At 35.7% G+C, this 21,622-nt stretch overlaps 1 protein-coding gene across 9 annotated transcripts in view; it reads right to left on the reverse strand.

Annotated features, from left to right (window-relative positions):
- C9orf72 (C9orf72-SMCR8 complex subunit) overlaps positions 1–21,622 on the reverse strand; it is a 27,054-nt gene continuing 5,432 nt past the window's right edge. For all 9 annotated transcript variants that reach the window (XM_060609589.2, XM_078436744.1, XM_060609582.2 and 6 more), the window contains 10 exons: positions 21,061–21,548; positions 19,652–19,711; positions 14,345–14,440; positions 13,570–13,634; positions 11,349–11,421; positions 9,499–9,615; positions 6,746–6,981; positions 3,235–3,292; positions 2,014–2,123; positions 1–1,891 (listed from right to left, as the gene is read on the reverse strand). In XM_060609589.2, coding sequence (XP_060465572.1) covers positions 1,705–1,891; positions 2,014–2,123; positions 3,235–3,292; positions 6,746–6,981; positions 9,499–9,615; positions 11,349–11,421; positions 13,570–13,634; positions 14,345–14,440; positions 19,652–19,711; positions 21,061–21,504 — 1,446 coding nt within the window. In that variant the 5' untranslated portion in view covers positions 21,505–21,548 and the 3' untranslated portion in view covers positions 1–1,704. The remainder of the gene's footprint in view (positions 1,892–2,013; positions 2,124–3,234; positions 3,293–6,745; positions 6,982–9,498; positions 9,616–11,348; positions 11,422–13,569; positions 13,635–14,344; positions 14,441–19,651; positions 19,712–21,060; positions 21,549–21,622) is intronic.

A 21,622-nucleotide genomic window follows, 5' to 3' on the forward strand; every position in this document is an offset into this window, starting at 1 on the left:
TTTCAAAGACAGTTTATTCAAAATTCTCCACCTAGGAGAAAAGATATATAACAATGTTTACACATGCTTTAATAACTTAGTTCACTGTACAACTTGCATTCCATGTAACAGTACAATAAACCAGCAAAAGAAAATAATCAGTCAGCACTCTTTAATAATCAATCACATAAGAAGCACTGAGTAAGGGGTACAATAAGGTGGTATCTGTAAATTCTTTCATGAGTGCACCACAGAGCACCAGTCATCTCATTCGGTTTGTGTCTAAAAATCAAGATGTCTACACTCTTCTTATTAGTGATGTGAAAGGTAATTAGGACCTTTCAGAACATAACATGTTAGTTTTGGTTCCATTTGGTGAGCAATGGCAGAGGGGCTCTGTCACTTTTATCCCTTTCTTATAAATACTTTTCCCTTTTGTGTAACTTCCACAGTTTTAAATAAAAATAATTTTTATGCTTGTATATACTATTATGTCAAAACGGTTCTAGCAAAGAATTATATTAATCAGTTTACAGCTAGCACAATGGTCCAAAGACATTAAGGAAACAAAAGAAATTGACCACTTAGTTCCGCCAAAGTAGCACCTAGTAAAATAGCACATCAATAAAGTTTCTCCTGTTTTCCTCACGTGATGCAGAGGCAAATAGACCTGGCAATAACCTCAAAAGTAAGGGCAGAAATTTGAGAAGGAAAAGGACGAGATATTGTTCTCTGTTCCTGTAAAAGGATCTTACTAGTTAGTATATTCTCCATTGCATTTCATAATCTTGGAGTTACAACTGCCAAATGAGGGTAAGACTACGCAGGAGGAAAACAAGATAAAAATGACTGACTAGTGTAATCTGAACTTCTTCCAAGTAATTATATTTTCCAAGAAAAAAAAAAGGCACAGGAGGTACACATTTCAATTTGGCTCAAAAATAATAAAAATTAATTTAAATAGTTTGCAATAACTACTAAAACATAAAATCCAATTTCCTCTATTGTCTTTGACAGAGCTCAACACACACACACACACACACACACACACACACACACACACACACACATATACCCTGACTGGTTTGCCATAATCCGGACTATACATACTGCGTGATATTTCTACACAGACTGAATCCTAAGGACTGCCCAGTCTACAAAGGAGGATCTAATAATTAATTTGAATTAAACATCTGCTTGATCAATACATTCTTTCTAATACTTAACCTATGTTCCAACTAAGTTCCTTTTGTGGAACTGAAATGATTCAGATGCTCTAATTTTCAGCTGATTATAAAAGTATTACAGTAATCTTACATACCAAGGAATACCAAGAGATGAAAAGTCAACTAGTATTATATCTGTGAAAAGTAACTCAGATTTCACTTTGATACATGTAAACCATGAATTGTAAATTTCAAAAACAGTAGTTGTGGTCAAATTCATATCTTATTATTGTATCTTTAAAAGATAGCAGGAACATTTACTCTAACTGTAAACATAAGTCTGTATCTCAAGACAGCACACCTAGGAAAAGATGCATCCATTGTAACAATGCACCGGACATCCCTTGACAGACTTGTGACAAGTGTAGTGTAACTAACTTTAACTGCATTGCCAAGTAGGAGTCTGGGACATGACCCAAGGGAATGATGTTTCCTACACCACTGAGCTACTTCAGCAGCAATCATCATGGTGACAAAATATATTTAATAAGTTACACATTTAAAAAGTCATTAGAACATCTCGTTCTTGTACACTAGTATAGAAAGGTCTTCCAAAGATAAATGAGTGGAGGCCTGGTTTAATTTTCTCAGCTAGAGCCATTATTATGTTAAGGTCGCCCTCTGCTGTTAAATCAAGGTCTATCTTCAGGTTCCGAAGAGACTTAAAGGGCTTTTTCCCCTTCTGCCTATAAATAATGAAGAAAAAACGTTTTTACATATAAATACATAAAAATATATAGAAAACGTCCAAAAGGAACAAAACAAAGCACAATGCACAAAGGTTTTTATTCCATATAGCTTTACTTACGTATCATCTTCTATATACTTTATTAGCGTCAAGGCTTTTCTGTGAAGGACGAGTAGAAACTGTGCCAGGAAAGTACTCCTGAGAGATAAACCAGGCTTCAAATGAAAGACCTACAGGAAAATCAAACATTTTAATAAATAATTTGCTCCAAATCTTCTTATGCAGCATATTTCTATCACAGTGTTGACAACGTCTGGCAGCTAACACACATTAGAGCAGCTCTCCACAGCCATTCCTACTGATGCCCCTAACAGACAGGAAGTACGGAATTTAGAGGCGATCATGTTTTTCTGAAGTTTTCTATTTTATCTTTGAAAATGGACTCTAATTTTGCATTCTACCTCAAATATATATCCCTATTTACTTTATTAAGAACCATGATGTAATGTGCATCCTGATGTGTACTTAACTTTTTCTGCCCATATCTCCAAATAAAATCCAAGCTCTCAGAAGTTGAGCCACGCTTATAGGCTAGGGTTTTGAGGTCTTCTTCTCTCTCTCTACTCTTGGGGTGTTGAGGGTACATGTGTAATGATAGAATGATTTTATTCAGCTTGAGAAGCATGGAATTCATTGCATGATTGTGAATTATCTCTGAACTTTGCAATATGTCACAGACCACACAGATCTGGTTCCAAAATTTTGAGTTAACTTAAGGACCTCATTATTTCAAAGCTACTTCTATGACCCTGTTCCTGGCCTGATCCCCAGAATGATATTATGACACAGCTCTGTTATATTAGGAAATAAGTCCCATGTAATCTATAATTTTCTTAAAATGTTAATTAAGCAGATTATTTTTGAAAAGAATAAGACAATAAAGATGTTATTATTTCAGTAGAAGTATACAAGTTTTAAAGATATTTTGGCCCAATTAAGGCAAATAAAAACCATTCTCCCCTCCCCAAAAGAAAACACCTGGAGTTATATGTTAGTGGTTGGAATTAAAACATTTATTATTTTAACTGGGGAATACTGCATCTTTAATTGTTAATATACAGCCCATGGCCATTAACAATTCAAAAGAAAAATCATGTAGACACTTTGGAAAGACATGAGACACTACGAAAAGATAGTAACTTAATTCTATGATGATATATATATATATAGAGAGAGAGAGAGAGAGCGAGAGAGAGCGCATGCGCACAGGCAATGTAGTATATATTAAAAAAGATAATATGTCATACTATTCATTTTGACAATCTTAGGTTTAACATTTACCTGATCCAGGAAGGCTTTTACTAGAGTGTCTCTGTGTAAGACATCTTGAAAAATATTCCTACAAAGAAAACAGTCCAAATGTTGAAATGTCTGTACAACGCTACTTTCCCAAATCCCTCACTCCAGTCAAATTAATTCTTAGAAATGGAATATTACATATAAACATATTTATAAAAATTAGATGTATATATTTGGAGATATAAAATACATATTCATTTTAACGCAAGGATACACTTGTATATTACTGGAGTTTGTCAAGACAGTATGTAATTATTTTTCTCTTAAAGATATAAGCAGTCCCAAGGGCATGTAAGTACCTATCAATCTATTTTTGTACCCTCACCTTATAAAAAAAATTTGAGAGCCTCAGAGAATTAATAAATACCAATTCCTGCCATGTAAAAAAAATAAAAGCAACAAAAATAAACACATATTACTACCATCAAAACCCAAAATAAAATAAAAGGTTAACCTTATAATAACTTGTAATAAGCTGTTCAGGAAGAAAAAGGTAAAAGGGTGAACACTAAGAAACATTCAAATGGGATTAATGAACATCTTGACCACTGAGTTGCATCAACAAACCTATTATCAGGCAAGTAACAAGAACCAATTACTTAGGAAAGTATAAGCTACTTGGTAATGATCGGAGTAAGAAACTAAGACGTTAACTCACACTTGAGATAATGTGCACACTTGAGATAGTGTATATCTAACATACCATAAAGTAAGCAATTTTTAACTGAAAATAGTAGGGATCATCATTGAACTGACAAGACTGGCAAAGAGGTGTGTATGCATAAATAAATAGGAAAGTACCTAAAATTTCCTAGTTAAGGAGATGGGTATACCAAATTACAGAAGAAGGAAATTCAGAAGGAAAAAAAAAAAAAATCAGCATTTCGTCATTACTGGCTGTCCAACTGGTGTCCAATTTGGTAGTAACAGTACCCCTTTTCTGGCTTTGGAGAGAGAATAAGGCTAAATTATGTAAGTCTAGTGTTCTGAATATACTGTTTCACTGACTGTCTCAGTAATAAGTAAATCAGATGAAGCAAGTGTTAAAAAAGAATATTTCTAGTGACTGATTTTTCATGTAGTGGCAGTGAGTGTAACTATTTTTAAGAGTGTAACTATTTTTAATAGGGGCGCCTGGGTGGCTCAGTCGGTTGAGCATCCAACTTCGGCTCAGGTCATGATCTCACGGTCTGAGTTCAAGACCCGCGTCGGGCTTGTGCTGACAGCTCGGAGCCTGTCTCAAAAAAGTAAATAAACGTTAAAAAAATAAAAATTAAAAAAAAAGAATTAAAATTAAAAATATCTTAAAATTAAGTAATATTATTTAAAGAAAACTAAAAAATACAGTATCTGTAACATATAAAAGTTAATACACAATCTAATGGTAGAAAATATCATTTTGGGCCCATTTGATGCTCAGAAAATTTACTTAGAGTTGTAAACAAATTTTAAAAATTCATGACATTATGGTTTTTTATTTTATCACCAACAAAAATAAGACTAGATGGCTAATCAACATCTGTCAAATCAGTGAAGCATTCAAATATAACTGGCTAAAATGAGTAAGAAATGTTAAAAGCATACATACACTTTCTCTAAAAAAATAAAAATAAAAATATAGGTGGTAAATCCATCCTAAAGTTCACTAAATTCCCCAAAAAGGATATCTGAAGTAACAAAAAAAAAAAAAAACAAACAAAACAAAACAAAAAAAAAACCCCCAAAAAAAACCAGAAAAAATACTAAACACTTTAGTTAAGAAGAAAATGCTTGAAAGCACAGATTAATTTTGAGAATTACTACACATGTACCAAAATTACCAATACTTGAAAACATAGTCATCACCTGGAATTCCGATTTTGACCAACTCATTTTCCTTCTTTTTTCTTTTGAAAGTTTATTTTATTTATTTTGGAAGAGACAGAGTGAATGAGCAGGGCTGGGGCCTGCTGAAGAGAGGCCTGAAGGGAGGGAGAGAGAGAATCCCAAGCAGGCTCTGTGCTGTCAGTGCAGAGCCGGATGCGGGGTTCCATCTCACAAACCGTGAGATCATGACCTGGGTCAAAACCAAAAGTCGGACGCTTCACGGATGGAGTCACCCACGTGCCCCTTGACCAATTCATTTTCTAAACCAATTCTCTTAAAACTTTCTAAGGAACCAACAAGATCGGTGCACGCACAGCTGAGAAAAGATGGGTCCTAATGATGCCATCTTTTAGAGACACGTGAGGCTGGGGATCCCTTGGACATGGGTGCTCCTTTTCTCTGCTTTGGTCACCATCTTCTGTGTGACTACTGGTGCTCCACATGTCCCCTGTCTCAGCTCAAAATCTTTCTTAGAAACACAGGACAGAGTTGCATGCTCCAATTTTACTGCTGCTTTGTACACTCAGAACTGGATTATCACAGTTAACATATATTGAGCACATTATATATGCCAGGTACTTTACACTGATTAAAGAGAACCATTATACTATACTCCATTTCTTTTCCTGATGTAGAACTTAAGTATTTTCTTGGGGTTTATAATACAAATTTATAATTTTTTCTCCTCTCATTAGGTCCACTTTCAACATTTTATCACTACTTTTCCTCTTTTTTTATTTAGTGATCACACTTTATGGTAAAAAATGAGTAACACAATGTGAAATGCAAATAAAAGAATGCTCTGTAAATGTATTTTTGTAGTTCTACTGTATTTTATATTCACATATCAAGAAAAAAAGACTTAGAATTACTTCTTTAGTTAAGTTAAAATGCCTTCTAATGAGTCTTATACACTAGACTAATAAGCAATGCCAAGGGTTGAGGCTATCTGGTTGGTCACTATTTTTTTTAAATATTTATTTTGAGAGAGAAAGAGAGAGTGTGAGCAGGATGAAGCAGAGAGAGAGAATCCCAAGCAGGCTCTGTGCTGTCAGTGCATAATACAACAGGGCTCAATCCCATGAACTGTGAGATCATGACCTGAGCCAAAATCAAGAATCGGACGCTTAACTGACTGAGCCACAAAGGTGCCCCCAGTTGGTCACTACCAGCCTTAGCACCTATTACGGTGCCTAGGGCCTCAATATATATTTGTTAAATAAATACTTAAATAGTTACTTAAAAAAATTTTTTTTTGTTTATTTTTGAGAGAGACAGACTATGAGAGGGGGAGGGGCAGAGAGAGAGGGAGGCACAGAATCTGAAGCAGGCTCCAGGCTCGGAGCTGTCAGCACAGATCATGACCTGAGCCGAAGTTGGACGCTTAATCCACTGAGCCACCCAGGTGCCCCTTAAATATTTACTTTTAAGCACTAATCTAATCTCTCTATGCAAAACATAATTACATTAAGAAAAACAGACATTTAAGAAAAAAGGTATGACTAACCAAATTTTTCTTCAAGCATAATTCTCTTAGTAATAGTTCATTCCTTTCAAATACACACTTGATTTTACTCATAAAAGATACAACTGCACAATACTGTTTAACAATAACATTATTACGTACAAATCAGGAGTGAAGCTTTCGTCTGTATAGATGATTGTATCCTGAGCCATGTCTTCTTCTGAAGTGGCTCTCCAGAATGCTGTCAGCTCAGATCTCATGTATCTGCGCTGATTGTAAATATGCTCGTGACATGGTGGCATCTGCTTGACAGTGTTGACATCCACATCTATGTGTGTGGTGGGATAGGGAGCGTACATGACTTGCCGGAACGGGAGCACAAAGCTTCCGGTTGAATCCTGTCATAATGAAAAGAAAATTCATTGTCTTATATGTCAAAAGACACGAAGAATTATTTTTTAACCAGAAAAACTGGCTTTAACAAATCCATCGTATACGAAGTTTTAGTGATGTGTGCACTAAAGCACTGGCTGAAACAGTGAACACTAGAAAACAAGTAAGCATCCAAAACGAGAACTGATTAAACAAAAAATGGCTTATTATTTAGCTACTAAAAATGAATTTGCAGAACAACTGAAGCTATCAATTTGTGTTGATACAGAAAGATATTCACAACATATTATGGAAAAAGGAGGTTAAAATATGCAGGGATAGGGACAGGGAACTATGTAAAAGATACATACAGAAGAAAAAAAGACCAGAAAGATAGATGCCAAATATTAACGGTGGTTATACATTGGATTATGAGTATGGGTAACTTTTTATTTTGTTCTTGATTATTCCTAATGTTCTTTTAAATCTCAATGAATATACAATTTTTGTAAGTAAAAAAATGTACTTCTTTCCAAGTATTGTCAGTTGGGTAGTCAACTGCCATGTAACAAATATCTGTGTATGAAACACTGGTATATGTTATGAATACAATATAGAGGCTACTTTCAATTTTTCACTCTTATAATGCTATAATAAACACTTTCACAAGTAAATCTTTCTTCTTATACAACTGCTTCCCTAAGATTTCCAGAAATATAGATAGTAAGCTAAGTCTTTGAACATTTTTATTTTTTATTTTAGAGACCAAGAGAGAGGGAGAGTGCCTGCACACATGCATGCACTTGAGTGGGGGAGGGGGGAGAGGAAGGGGGAGAGAGACAGAGACAGAGACAGAATCTTAAGCAGGATCCATGCTCAGTGTGGAACTGGATGCAGGGCTTAATCCCACAACCCTCAGATCATGATCTGAGCTGAAATCAAGAGTCAGACACTCAACTGACTAAGCCATCCAGGCACCCCAATTTTTGAACATCTTTAAGGCTCTTGACAAAGAATGTTAAAATATTTCTGAAAGGCTTAACAATTTATACTTATATGGAAAACTCTTAACAAATATTTTTCATTAGATTATAGTTTCAAGTTTTCCTCTATGCATCTGGTATAGGTCCCTTTTAGGGATAAAATTACATAACTAAATGAGAGGGTACTAAGAAAATAAAAGTACTCAGTACCTTATCATGCCTTTGATAAAAAGTTCTAATTTTCAGACTTGTAAAATTCAAATTGGAAATAGTTACATCCCTTAGGTAGTTTCTGTATTATTCTGAGCTCAAAGCATGCACACTGTTAAAAATGCAAAAGCTGAATATAATTTTTATTTGCCACAACTTTTAATATGTTTTGTTTCATTTTGCTATGCATAGATCCTCAAGAAAGCATTCGCTATGAGAATCACATAACCATTAGGAAATCTACCTTCTCCCATCTTTTGACTGTAATTGAAACATCAATGATAATTTCAATAAAATGAATAAACTGTCTTCCCTGTAATTATTGAAAACAATTTCTAATTTACATTTATCTGCCTTGCTCCTTGAAAAGCAGATTCAAGCAGTCAGAGAAAGACAAGTACCATATGATTTCACCCGTCTAAGAATTTAAGAAACAAAACAAATGAACAAAAACTATAGAGAACAAACTTATGGTTATTAGAAGGGGATGGGAGGATGGGTAAAACAGGTGATGGGGATTAAGAGTACACCTATCACGATGAACACTGAATGTACAGAATTACTGGAACACTGTATTATACACCTGAAACGAATATAAAGCTGTATGTTAACCATACTGGAATTAAAAAGAAAAAGAAAATAAATAAAAGAAAAATGTAAAATAATTTAAAATTACCTACATGTGAAAATATATATGCATTGTTCAAATCCTATACACAATTTTGAAGACAGGAAGCAGCTTCAAATTTTTTTTCAATAAATGAATACAGTACATAAAAAATGCTAACACAAAAATTCAAATCCTTTTCAGAAAAAAAAGTAACTATTTTAGATGTGCAATCTGATTCAACCACATATATTTTTTTTAATGTTTTATTTATTTTTGAGAGAGAGACAGAGTGCAAGCGGGGAAGGAGCAGAGAGAGAGAGACACACAGAATCCGAAGCAGACTCCAGGCTCTGAGCTGTCAGCACAGAGCCCGACGCGTGGGGCTCGAATGCAGGAACCACGAGAACAGGACCTGAGCTGAAGTCAGATGCTTATCCGACTGAGCCACCCAGGCACCCCAGATTCAACCGCATATTAAAAAACAAATAATCCTGGAGCCAGACAGGCAGCTATAGGAAACCAAACAGACACACACACAAAAAGATACTCTAAGCTGTTTCACTCATACTAATTATAAATCTGTAAGATATATACTCTGTGCTCAGACTTGTGCATAACAGTCAGCTCCTTGGCATACAAACATGAGATGCACCACATGCTAATATTCACAGTGTATTTATACAGAATGTCAAAAATGATTTTAAAAAATTGCTTTCACATGTGACAAATAGAAACTATACCTTTAGCAGGCCTTGTACAAAGAGCCCTGACTCGTATTTAAATGATGATTCTGCTTCACATAATCTGGAACATTTTCTCTCTGCTGGAGTCAGAAAAAGGCATAATGTTCTCACTATCTGTAAGAGAAAATATTTTAGCATTAAAATAGGAAATTAAAAGGCCACTGGTCTGCTTATGAAAGAAATCTGAAAAGAAACTTCAACCATTACTGTCGATAAAATACATCCTAAGAAAAAAGTTTTCCTTAGTCACCTGGAGTAGTCCATGGGACATAACAGTTGTTGCCTAAAATAGGAATCCTGTGGTCAAGTAAGTTTGGCAAATGGTGGTAAATGTATGGTATCTCAAAACCTTTAGCATTGGAATACATATTGACTTTCCAGGTGTTGATATAATATGCATACTTTATCCAACTCTTTGACCATGGAACTTTTATATTTCAGTAAGAACTAATGACTTAATATAATTATTAATTCTACCTCCACCCAGCAGCAAGTATTTTTCAAATGAAAATAAACAATTTTGGATAAGAAAACTAAATGCAGTTGAATTAGGAAGAATTATGGCTTCGGTTGAACAGTTCGACATATGAAATCTCATTATAATGAATATCAGGAGTGTCCAAATCCTTCAACAGAATGAGAATTAATTCTATCAAATTTGATTTAAAATAAGCAAAACTTTGGTTGGGGTTTAGAAATCTAGGATTCTAACAGGATTTGATCTATAGCTCTATTAGGAAAAGTAAAAAGCCATGTAAGTATGTTGGAATTCAGACTATATTCAGAGTTTTTAGATTAAAGTACTAGCTTTCAATATAGAGTGATGGCATCCCTTTTCTCAAATTAAAAAGATAAAAGAGAAGTGATCATGCCAGAAGAGGATGTGGAATGGAAAAAATGTTTTAAAATACACAGGGCCCCAACCACAGAGCCTCTCTCCTTCCAGAAAGCTACTGGGAAGTCCTTCTGTGACCCTGAAGGCTCTGGGTGACACAGAGGGAAAGTTACCTTCTTGGGGTAACAGATGTAATAATAAATCACTAGACCAGCATAACAACAGAGATGCATTAACCTTTCACAAATGGATGTATGGAAAAATATAATTTTGGTAAATTAAGGGTCATGCAAGCATACAGGGTAGGTAACGTGAGAAAAAAATTACAAATATTATTTGTCAAGGAAATAATTATTGCTAACATATTTCCTATATAAAACATAAAAAGAGAAGTCAGGTTTGCTTAAACTGATAGATATGTGCAATTTCTCTCTTTCTAGTTAACAGTCAGTGAAGTAAAGTACAAAATCCCTTAGTTTAGTGCCTAACGTTTGGAAAAGTAAGTTAACTTCATTAATTCTTTAGTAACTCATAGAGCACTGAAGGAAGTGGTCACAGACGTTACTGAGTAAAACATAATTTCCACTGACCACTGAACAGCGATAGGTCCCTAAAAGAAACAGATTTAGGAGGAAAATAATGTAAGAAATCAAAATGAATAATTAGATAACATTTCTTTGGAATTAGTATCACAAGTACATGGTTATCTTCATACTTATTAAGTGACATCAGAAAATAGAAGACAAATTTTTTAAAAAATACCTTATTTTAATGAAATTCTCAAAACCATTTATACAATACTGAGAACTGTATCATATTTATGAATATTATTAATGAATTATCAAAATGAAACTGATAAATATTTCCTATTTAAGCAGTTTACTTCGACTTACTTCTGCACAGGGTGTCACAGTAATTTTGCTTGACTACAACCTAACTTTTAAATCACAATCCATGATATGTTAGCAGTATTAAGAAGTGAGATTATGTGCTGGATTATAAGATAAATTACCTTATTTACTTTCTCTGCACTGCTACCTACTACGACTGAACAGCCACAGGTCTGCAGGTGTGAGCTAATGGCACTGCAAGGTGGAGAAAAAAGACGAAAAACATTGGCTGTAAAGCAATTCCACAAACTAAACAAAAAAAGGGCATGCGAACTTCAAGTAACAGACTAGCTTTACATGATGAATGACAAACTGTAAGTAAAATGCCACCTTTTATTTCCACGGTACTTTACCTTTTTTCCACAGGCCTTTCACACAGATCCTCCCATTTGAACTTAAAACCCAGTTAGTAAAATATCACCATTTTATAACGAAAGAAACTGAGGTGTTGAGAGGTTAAGTGATTTACTTAAAGTCAAATGGGATTAAAAACAAGGATATGAACGGCTGACAGTGAGTGGAAGGGGGACTAAAGTCCTTCTGATTCATACTATGTAAAGCTTCCGGGTTCAAAACACTCACACCTCTGAGTTTCCATCATGAACCTAAAGGAAAAGACTACGGACATAAAAGCAAATACTTTATCCTGTCACTTCTCATCAAAAACAAAATAAAACTTCACGATAATCTGCAATCATAAAGAATCACTGAGGTAGAAGATGAGATCCTAAGTGCAGAGAGCGCACTTAGGAGAGGGATAAATGTTGGCTGATATTACTGTCATTAACAGTCATTAACATTTTCCTTAGAAGAGACAGAAGTAGAAAATGTTAGCCATTAGCTCTTGCGTGCTTATATGTTCCGGGTGCTGTTTTAAGGGCTTGGTATGATTTATCTCACTCAATTCTTACAACAATCCTATTAAGTAGGTACTACTATTATTCCCATTTTACAGATGAGGAGATGGGGGCACAGAGGCTTCAGGTATCTTGCCCCAGTTTACACACAGCAATAACCCAGGAAGTCTGGTTTTAGAGCCCACACTCTTAAGTACTAAAATCTACTATAAGATGGAAAGGATAAGTAAAAATAACAAATAATTTTCTTTTCTAGGCCTAAACAACTTAAATGCATCCACAATGCAATTCAATTTGTAAGGGTTCTGTGATACTGTGATTTTAAGAAATACGTATTTGTTTTTTATCCACATTTCCTGGCTCACAGCTCCCATAACACTTAGAATTTCCTAAGTGCAGGAAAAGATAAAGATGCCTTTTGTTATGTTAATGGAGCGACTTTTGGAAAACATCTAAGGATGGGGGCTGATTGCCAATGGAGCCAACCACTAAAGATTAGAACTTTCAGTCCCTCCCGCTGACTTCTGGGTAGGGGAGAGGGGATGGAAGTTATCACCAACGGCCAATGATTTGATCAACCATGCCTATGTAACGAAGCCTCCATGAAAACCCAAAAGGAAGGGATTTGGAGAGCTTCTGGGTTGGTGAACACGTGGAGATCTGGGGAAAGATGTGTGCTCAGAGATGCTATGGAAGCTCTTCACCCTTTCCCCAAACCTTATCCTATGCATCTCTTCCATATAGATGTTCATCTGTATGTTAGATTCTATCCTTTACAATAAACCAGTAATCCAGTAAATAAAATGTTTCTCTGAGTTCTGTGAGCTGCTCCAGTAAATTAATGGAACACAAGGAGAGAGTCATAGGATTTATAGCCAGTTGGTGAGAAGAACAGGTAACATCCTGGACTTGTCACTGATGTCTGAAGTCCACGGATGGGTGGTTGGGATCTCTAATATCTAGCCAGTCAGAAGCACAGGTGAAAACCTGGGCTTGTGACTAGTGTCTGGAGGGTAGGTGGGACACAGTCTTGTGGGATTGAACCCTTAATCTGGGGAATCTGACATTATCTCTAGGCAGAAAGTGCCAGAAATGAATTAAATCGTAGGACCCACTTGGTATCTAAAGCATTGTTTGTTGGTGTGAGGAACCCCACCAACATTAGAAATGGGTCTAAGAACCCCTTTTGTTCTTAGTTTCAGATTTAATGAGAAGTAAAACAAGAAACCAGAACCAACAAGATTTTCTGTCTGGGCACTATGGAAACTCGGCTTCAGTATTAAAAAGAGTAACATCAAATATATCACAGACATGTAACAAATGAAAAAATAACACAAAGCTAAGTAATAGTTCAAATATGAACCAATGTTCCTAGAATAGTTTGGGTAGCTATTCTATTACTTTCTTCCTTCCAAATCATGTCATTGGTGAGCATAAGATTTCTATGTCCTTTATCCACCTTTTATGAAGGAAACAAAATTCTTACTTGAGAAGGAAGCCTTCATGACAACTGTCACCAATGTCATCATCATTGAGAACTGTATCAGCTATCTAAAATGTACCACAAAAAAAAGAAGTTATTCTGGTTATAATACGGCAGTGAAATAACACTCTCAAGTCTCAGTTCAAATGAAAACATTGCCCTCATTTCTAAGCATCAAGAATCCCAATAAAGCCATCTCTGCGCTTCTATAAACTTTCAGGAGAACAAATGTGAAAACTTGTCAGGCAGGTTAAACAACAATTTTTATGAGAACAACTTCCTATTCTTTGCTGTCAGAATCAGGAGACGAATCTTAATGACACAGTCAGAAAGAAAACAGAAAAGTTTCCTAAAGATTTCTCTACGCACTCTTACCGTGTGATTCAAAATGTCAACATGTGATTAAGAAACTAGATTATGGAATATAAGTAAACTTGTGTTTATCACCACTGACTTGTACACTGCTTTTTTACCAAAAGTACTGCATTAAATACTGACTGCTTCTTTAAGGTCTGGAATTCTCCTACTTCTAAACTAAATAGGTGTAATTCTGTCACAACTGTCACTGACCAAAAAAGCCTCTTTTTGGCCATAAAACTTAGTATTTTATGTGTGTGTTATTAAAGTGGTTAACACTTCATAGGAATAGCATGTATGACAAAAAATGCACACTAGTAAAATTAGAATGCTACTAATATACATAATAGTAATAGAACTCAAGGGAATTGATAAGAGGTGGTACCATTGTTCTTATTTAATAATACAAGTCATGGCTTACATCTATTTCTTCAGGAACACTGTGTGATTTCATGGATGAAAGCAGCTCCATTACAGGAATTACTTCACCAGTAAGCATTGGAATAATACTCTGACCCTGTACAAAAAAAGCAAAATGAAGCGGAAAAAAAAAAAAAAAAAATTACACAATGAAGGTATCCCCTGCTTTTCCAAAGTTCGAGTTACACCACTTTGCTTTTATCAAAGACCTACATTAGTACCTGTTTTCAGTAACCAAAAGGAATCCAAAGAAGATTTTTGCTTTCACCAAAAAAAAAGGTAAAAAGCTAAAAGGGGTTGAGCACCTGTTTTGCAATGAACCCCTCTAAGAGGCAGCACATACCCTGAGCGCAGGAGAGGCCCTGCCAAGCTCCTTCCCCAGGAACTACCCTAGGCATCTCAGCATCAAGCTGCCTTAGCTTTGGACGGTGGTGAGCATCTGTCTCGATTTATTTTGTGCATTCCTTAGCAGGGTGTGTTCTAAGGTATCTGAGATGTGTAAGACGGGTTATGTTTTGGGTCTGGGAATGCTCAAGAACTTTTCCATGTAAATTAATGGTAATTGCTTCCTCACTTTACGGCCATTTCAGTGTATGAAATGTTCTATAGGAAGACTCTACTTTTGGATAGCGGGGAAAACCTGTATAGGACCAACAGGACAATAAAATATTAAGAACCGAAACCAAGAATGACACCCTTTGATAGAAACACTCGATAGCTTGTTAGAACACAACCCCAAACATGTCTACTATTTCAAAGCATTTCTAAAAGATGTATGTACTATTTAAAACTGATTTTCATCACTCATCATCGGGAAAATGCAAATCACAATTACTATGAGATATCACCTCATACCTGTTAGGATGGCCAATATAAAACAAAAACAAAAAGAAAACCCAGAAAATAACAAGTATTGGTGAAGATATGGAGAAATTGGATCCCTGTGCACTGTTGGAAGAAATATAAAATGGTGCAGCGACTACCCAAAACACTCTGGCGGTTTTTCAAAAAATTAAAAATAGAACTAGCATATAATCCAGAAATCCTACTTCTGTATATTTATCCAAAAGAATTGGAGACAGGCTCTCAAAGAGATATTTGTACTTCCGTGTTCAATGCAGCATTATTCATAATACCCAAGGTATGGAAACAACCTAAATGTCCATCTATGGGAGCATGCATGAAGAAGATTTGGTGTATACATACAACGGACCTTAAAAAGAAGGAAATGCTGCCATACACAACATGGATAAATCTTGAGGACACTATGCTAAATGAAATATGCCAGTCACAGAAGGATAAATAGTGCATTATTCCATTTATATGAGGTATCTAAGTAGTCAAACCCACAGAAGTCAAACGAATAACGGTGGTTGCTAGAGGCTGGAGGGAGGGAAAAATGGGAGGTTACTGTTCAATGGGTATATGGTTTCAGTCATACAAGATGAAGAAGCTGTAGAGATCTGCTGTATGATAATGTACATGTAGTTAGCAATATTACACAGTACACTTCAAGTTTTGTTGAGGATAGATTTCATGTTAAGTGTCCTTTTCCACAATTTATTTTTTTAAACTTTTTTTAATGTTTATTTATTTTTGAGAGAGAGACAGAGACAGAGACAGAACATGAGCAGGGGAGGGTCAGAGAGAGAGGAAGACACAGAATCCAAAGCAGGCTCCAGGCTCTGAGCTGTCGGCACAGAGCCCAACGTGGGGCTTGAATGCACAGACCAAGAAATCATGACCTGAGCCAAAGTCGGATGCTTAACTGACTGAGTCACCCAGGCACCCCCCACTTTATTTTTTAAACTTTTTTTTTTAAGGTTTATTTTTGAGAGAGAGACAGAGCATTAGCAGGGGAGGGTCCTTTACCACAACTTAAAAAATAAGAGAAAAGTAGTTTATAAGAAATTGATAAATTAATAAAAGATTTGCTTGATAGGAAAAAATAAATAAACTCATTTTCATTCTTCTGGGAATGACTTTCTTTAGTCAGAGTGGAATCACTGGCTTATCATTTACTGTTACATGCTATAATTAAATTGCCATGCCAAATTTAGAAAGGATTTCCTTTGATATTTATTTGAGATATAAAAATTCTTGTTAATTAAAGGTCATTGATGCATTTTATATTTAAAAATGAGGAAAAACTTGGAGCCTGGGTGGCTCAGTTGGTTAAGCGTCTGACTTCGGCTCAGGTCATGATCTCACAGTTTGTGGATTTGAGCCCTGCGTCGGGCTCTGTGCTGACAGCTCAGAGCCTGGAGCCTGTTTCAGATTCTGTGTCTCCCTCTCTATCTCTGCCCCTCCCCTGCTCATGCTCTGTCTCTGTCTCAAAAATAAATAAACATTAAAAAAAATGAGGAAAAACAAGCACAAAAAGGCTTAGAAATAGCAAATAACTCAACACTCAACGTCTACATTCACAATAAGGTTTAGTACTCAAATGCAAACTGAAATCATCACATATATTTTAACAATCAATAAAACAGACAAGTTTCCTTTAGAATTCAAGATAAAATTTGAATTATGTATCAAAAATGCAATTTTGAAATCTGTAGTTTCTAGAGTGAAATTCCAAGTTCAATATAGAACATCACAAACGCAGAGTGTCTCAAATGGATGATCTCTCATTTATTCATTACCATCACCCCTGCCCCCAAATTTCTGGACCATCCTGAATATGTAAACTTTTAGAGAGGTAGATAAACTGTCACATGTCCATTAAATTTTAGCTAAATATGTTTTCAAAACACATAAATAAGATCAATCTAACAGCTTTTTCCTCACTCACATCTCATGAAACTATCTTACTCAAACTTTTCAAATGTGTCTTTAAATCTCAGTCATTCCAAGAGTCATTTTTTGAGTGACTATACCCAGTTTTTCAGAAACTTGGGCTTTAAATGTGATGCTGTCTGTGGGAATTTTATGCTAAGTCCTAAGCCTCCTTGCAAGATATAGGTTTTATTTAAAAAAAAAAAAAAAAAAGAATTCATCCTGTAGTAGCCTCCAAACATAACCACTCACTGTTTCTGTTTTTTAAAAGAATTTTTAAAATTCTTGTTTACAATTACAATCAACACAGGCAATTCAACAAGAATAATGACAAGCTATAAAGGGATTTTCTCATAAAGTGATTTTATCAGATGATAGCTATAAGTATCCAAAACTTGCACTGAATGAAGTCAGTGATTGATTCCAGACTCATGTGTCATCCCCAAATAGTATTTATTTGTTCAAAATAAAGTCATTTTAAGCACATGATGGGAGATTCACAGGGATTCAGTTATCAAGCAGCTTCTTTTCAGAAAGGAAAACTGTAGGAAAATACTTTCCCTTCAGTGTAGGCATATATATAGTGCCATAAACCGTATCTCAGATATTTATCCTAAGTGAATGGATATCTTCATCAAAGCTTAACAAAAAAAATTCTACGAGCCTGAACGCAGAAGAGACTCTAAAGTAAATCCCTCAAGTTTCTTTTCCTCCTTTGACTTCTCTAACTTGAACTTCTCAGCAGAAGAATGTTTCCCCTTTAAAAACCTTCTGTTGGTCCAAATACACAGAAGGGACACAATAACATTTTCAAGAAGAGCCCTTAAGAGAGAAATAAAACTGGGGCACCTGGGTGACTCGGTTGACTTCAACTCAGATCTGACTTGGATCTCAGCTCAGGTCATGATCTTGGTGCATGGGATCAAGCCCCCCATAGGGCTCTGTGCTGACACTGTGGAGCCTGCTTGGGATTCTTTCTCTCTCCATCTCTGCCCCTCCCCTACTTGCGTTTGCATGTAACAAGAGTGCAAATAAATAAACAAATTTATAAACAAACTTTTTTAAAAAAAGAAATAAAACTTAAAAATTAATAGTGGTAAATTTCTTAAGTATAGGTTTCTAGTTTGAAAAAAAAAATCCCAGGAAAAGCAGAATTTTACTGGGTCCTAAATATCTTTATCTTGAGGAAACCCTACTAACTACTCCATAACTAGCAGGTACATCTACAGGTTGGTAAAAGTCCCCCCAGCACTTGGCACCCTGCTCAATACCAGTAAGTAAAGGCCAGGCTTTTCTGGGTAAACGGAAACATCTTCTAAGTGTCAGATCTTTCCCCAGGATTACCTCTCCTCTGGCCTGGGAAGCTATTTACAAAAGTACAGACATAACAATTTTGTAAAGTAGGTCATTCTACAGGGTTTTGTATTTTCCTGGTTTAAGTCCCTATATATTCAAATTTTTAGAAAAGTTACTGTTCAAAGTACTATTATGTCTTAGGTATGCTAAGGAAAACCACAGTAAGGACAACCCAGCCACAGACTGGAGTTCAAACAGAAGGAACACTGAGGGTGGCCAGCCAGCAGCAATGGGAGTAAAAGCAAAGAACCCTTTCTCCATTAGAGATTCCCCTTCAGAACATCTCTGCCCTGCACTAAAATGGTTCGCATTTAATTTCCATAAGGGAAAGTGTACCCTTGCAATCAAATATCTCAAATACTGGTGCCTGTGCCCTAAGGACATTAAAAGCCATGGGATAAACATGGCATGCTTCCCTAGAGACTTATTACCAGAATTAGGTGAGGAATATCACTGGCAGACTGTAATATTAAATAGATATAAAATATAAACTGCATGACTTTTAAAAATACAATGTGAGACTTCAAATAAATATTATGCTTAGAACTGTGCCTGTACCCCCAGATATCTTAGGAGTATACTCACTTCCCTCCCGTTATAATAACTTCTGTGGAAATGTCTGAGAAGCAACGCCTTAAAGAAAATCTCATATAAAACTTAAAATTTTTAGTATGAACAAGTTATTCAAAACTTACTCTATACAAACAGAAAAAAGGTAGCAAAATTGCTATTATTCTCCACTTATTTAACTCTTCAGATCTAAGATATGGAAATTTTCATTTAGTTTATTCCATATAATTCCACAAAGGCTCTGTTCATTTTCAGATTCACTCTGTCAAAATAGTATGGCTTAAAGGCCTTAAGAAAAGTAGCCCTCAGGGGTGCCTGGGTGGCTCAGTCAGTTAAGTGTCTGACTTCAGCTTAGGTCATGATCCTGTGGTTCATGAGTTCAAGCCTGCATCTATGCTCACAGCTCAAAGCCTGGAGCCTGCTTCGGGTTCTGGGTCTCCCACTCTCTCTGCCCCTCCTCTGCTCACATTCTCTCTCTTTCTCAAAAATTTATAAACATTAAAAAAAAAATTAAAAAGAAAGAAAAAAGAAAAGTAGCCCTCAGCCTTATATAGATACATGTCATGAGGTTGTACTTTTTGATAGTAAGCATTCTGTATCTTACCTGATCTTCCATTCTTTCTGTGCCTTCTAAGACTATTTTCTGGACATTTTCTTGCCTTTCCTAAGCAAGAGAAAATTTATTAAAGTTAAAATTAAAAAAACCATCTTGATACTTGTTTAGTTTTCACAATACAGTTAAATGGCAGACATGCTGTTGTGTAATTTAGTTCATGGGAAAAATACTTTCCACATTAGGGCAGGAAAAAAAGGGAGGGGGCAGGAAATTAATCCAACAAATTCCTTCTCTTATAAACAATACAAAAAATAAAAACACCCTTTTTTCTGCAGTTAAAAAAAGATAAATTGTCAGAAAACAGTCAATGTAACATCTGCATAGTTTCACAAAGGAAACTAATGATTTGTACTTTTCAAATTAAATAAGATCAAGTTGAATCTGGGGCTTCCTGATTTTAAATGATTTTCATGAACATTTAAAATAAGAAAACATGTATGCAAACATAATAAAACACTATTCTTTTGAAAGACGCTATTTCTCTTCACTATTTGGTAAAAGCCTTGGAAGATTAATAATGCTTTAACAGACTTCCACAATAGTATCAAAACCGTAGAGCAGAAGAGAGTTAAACTTATTCTTCGGATCTGCCAAAAATACACGAAAATATAAATACCACTAAATATTAAACTGCAGGATTTAGGGGATGACAGTAATTTCCTCTGGCTCAATCTGCAAAATTAAAAGGAGCATCTCCTAGAAACCATTTCGTCCAATCTCATTTTACAAATTTCAGAACTTGGTAAAGTTAAAGAGACCAAAGGCTACATGGCGGGCTGCTTATGAAACACTTGTTTTGAACTGCTTGTACCTACACACAGTACTAAGTGAAAAACAGGGTCATGCAACGCAAAAAGAAAAAAAGGTTTTATGGTTAAAGGTTCCCAAGACAAACCCATACTCTAAAACTTATTACGATATTCTTAATTTCTCTGTTCTCGCTTTTTACTTATAACAGAGAGCTATCATCCCCTGCCTTTAAGGGTTATTATGAAGATCACTGACGTCAGACTACTAGACCTATCTATCTAATAGGGCAGATGCAGGGGCACCTGGGTGGCTCAGTGGGTTAAGCATTGGACTTCAGCTCATGTCATGATCTCACGGCTTGTGGGTTCAAGCCCCGCGTCGAGCTCTGTGCTAATGGCTCAGAGCCTTGAGCCTGCTTTAGATTCTGTGTCTCCATCTCTCTCTGCCCCTCCTCTGTTCGTGCTCTGTCTCTTTCTCTCTCTCAAAAATAAATAAACACTAAAAAAAAATTTAATAGGGCAGATGCAAATAATAGCTATTGTTTGAAATTAATTGCATATAATTTCTAAAAATTAGATATAAATGTATCAGAAGATAAACATTCAATGGCTAGATTAGCATGATTAATACGCTCAAAAATCACTCACCTTGTGCATCCATATCCTTCCTTTTCTGATAATATGTGTTAGTCTATCAACACACACTCTGTGAAGCGGGAGGTAGAAGCTAAGTTCGGTCTGTGGAAGTATAATTGATAGACCATATGTGCTCCTATCTCCATTCCAGTTTCCATCAAAGATCAATGAAACAATAATGACTCCTTTTTCAGAAAGGACAAAAAACTTCACATCTATAGCCCCACTCTCTGCGTTTCGAAGGATTTCTCCATTTAAGGTGTGGTTGGCAAGAAAAGTTATTTCTCCATCGCTGAGAAGTAGCTGTTCTGTCTTAGGAGCCCAAATGTGTCTTACTCTAGGACCAAGAATATTGTCCCAGTAAGCAAAGGTAGCTGCTAATAGAGGTGATTCACCACTTAGAGCAATCTCTGTCTTGGCAACAGCTGGAGATGGTGGTGGACAGAGATTCGACATCACTGCATCCCAACTATCACATTATCCAAATGCTCCAGGGATATCTAAACAATGACATACAAAACCAATAATTAGGTTCAGCAATTTTAAAGTCATAGCTCAGAAACTCAAATGATAA

Source organism: Panthera onca, chromosome D4 (genome assembly GCF_046562875.1).
Source record: "Panthera onca isolate mPanOnc1 chromosome D4, mPanOnc1 haplotype 2, whole genome shotgun sequence".
Classification (NCBI taxonomy): Eukaryota; Metazoa; Chordata; class Mammalia; order Carnivora; family Felidae; genus Panthera; species Panthera onca.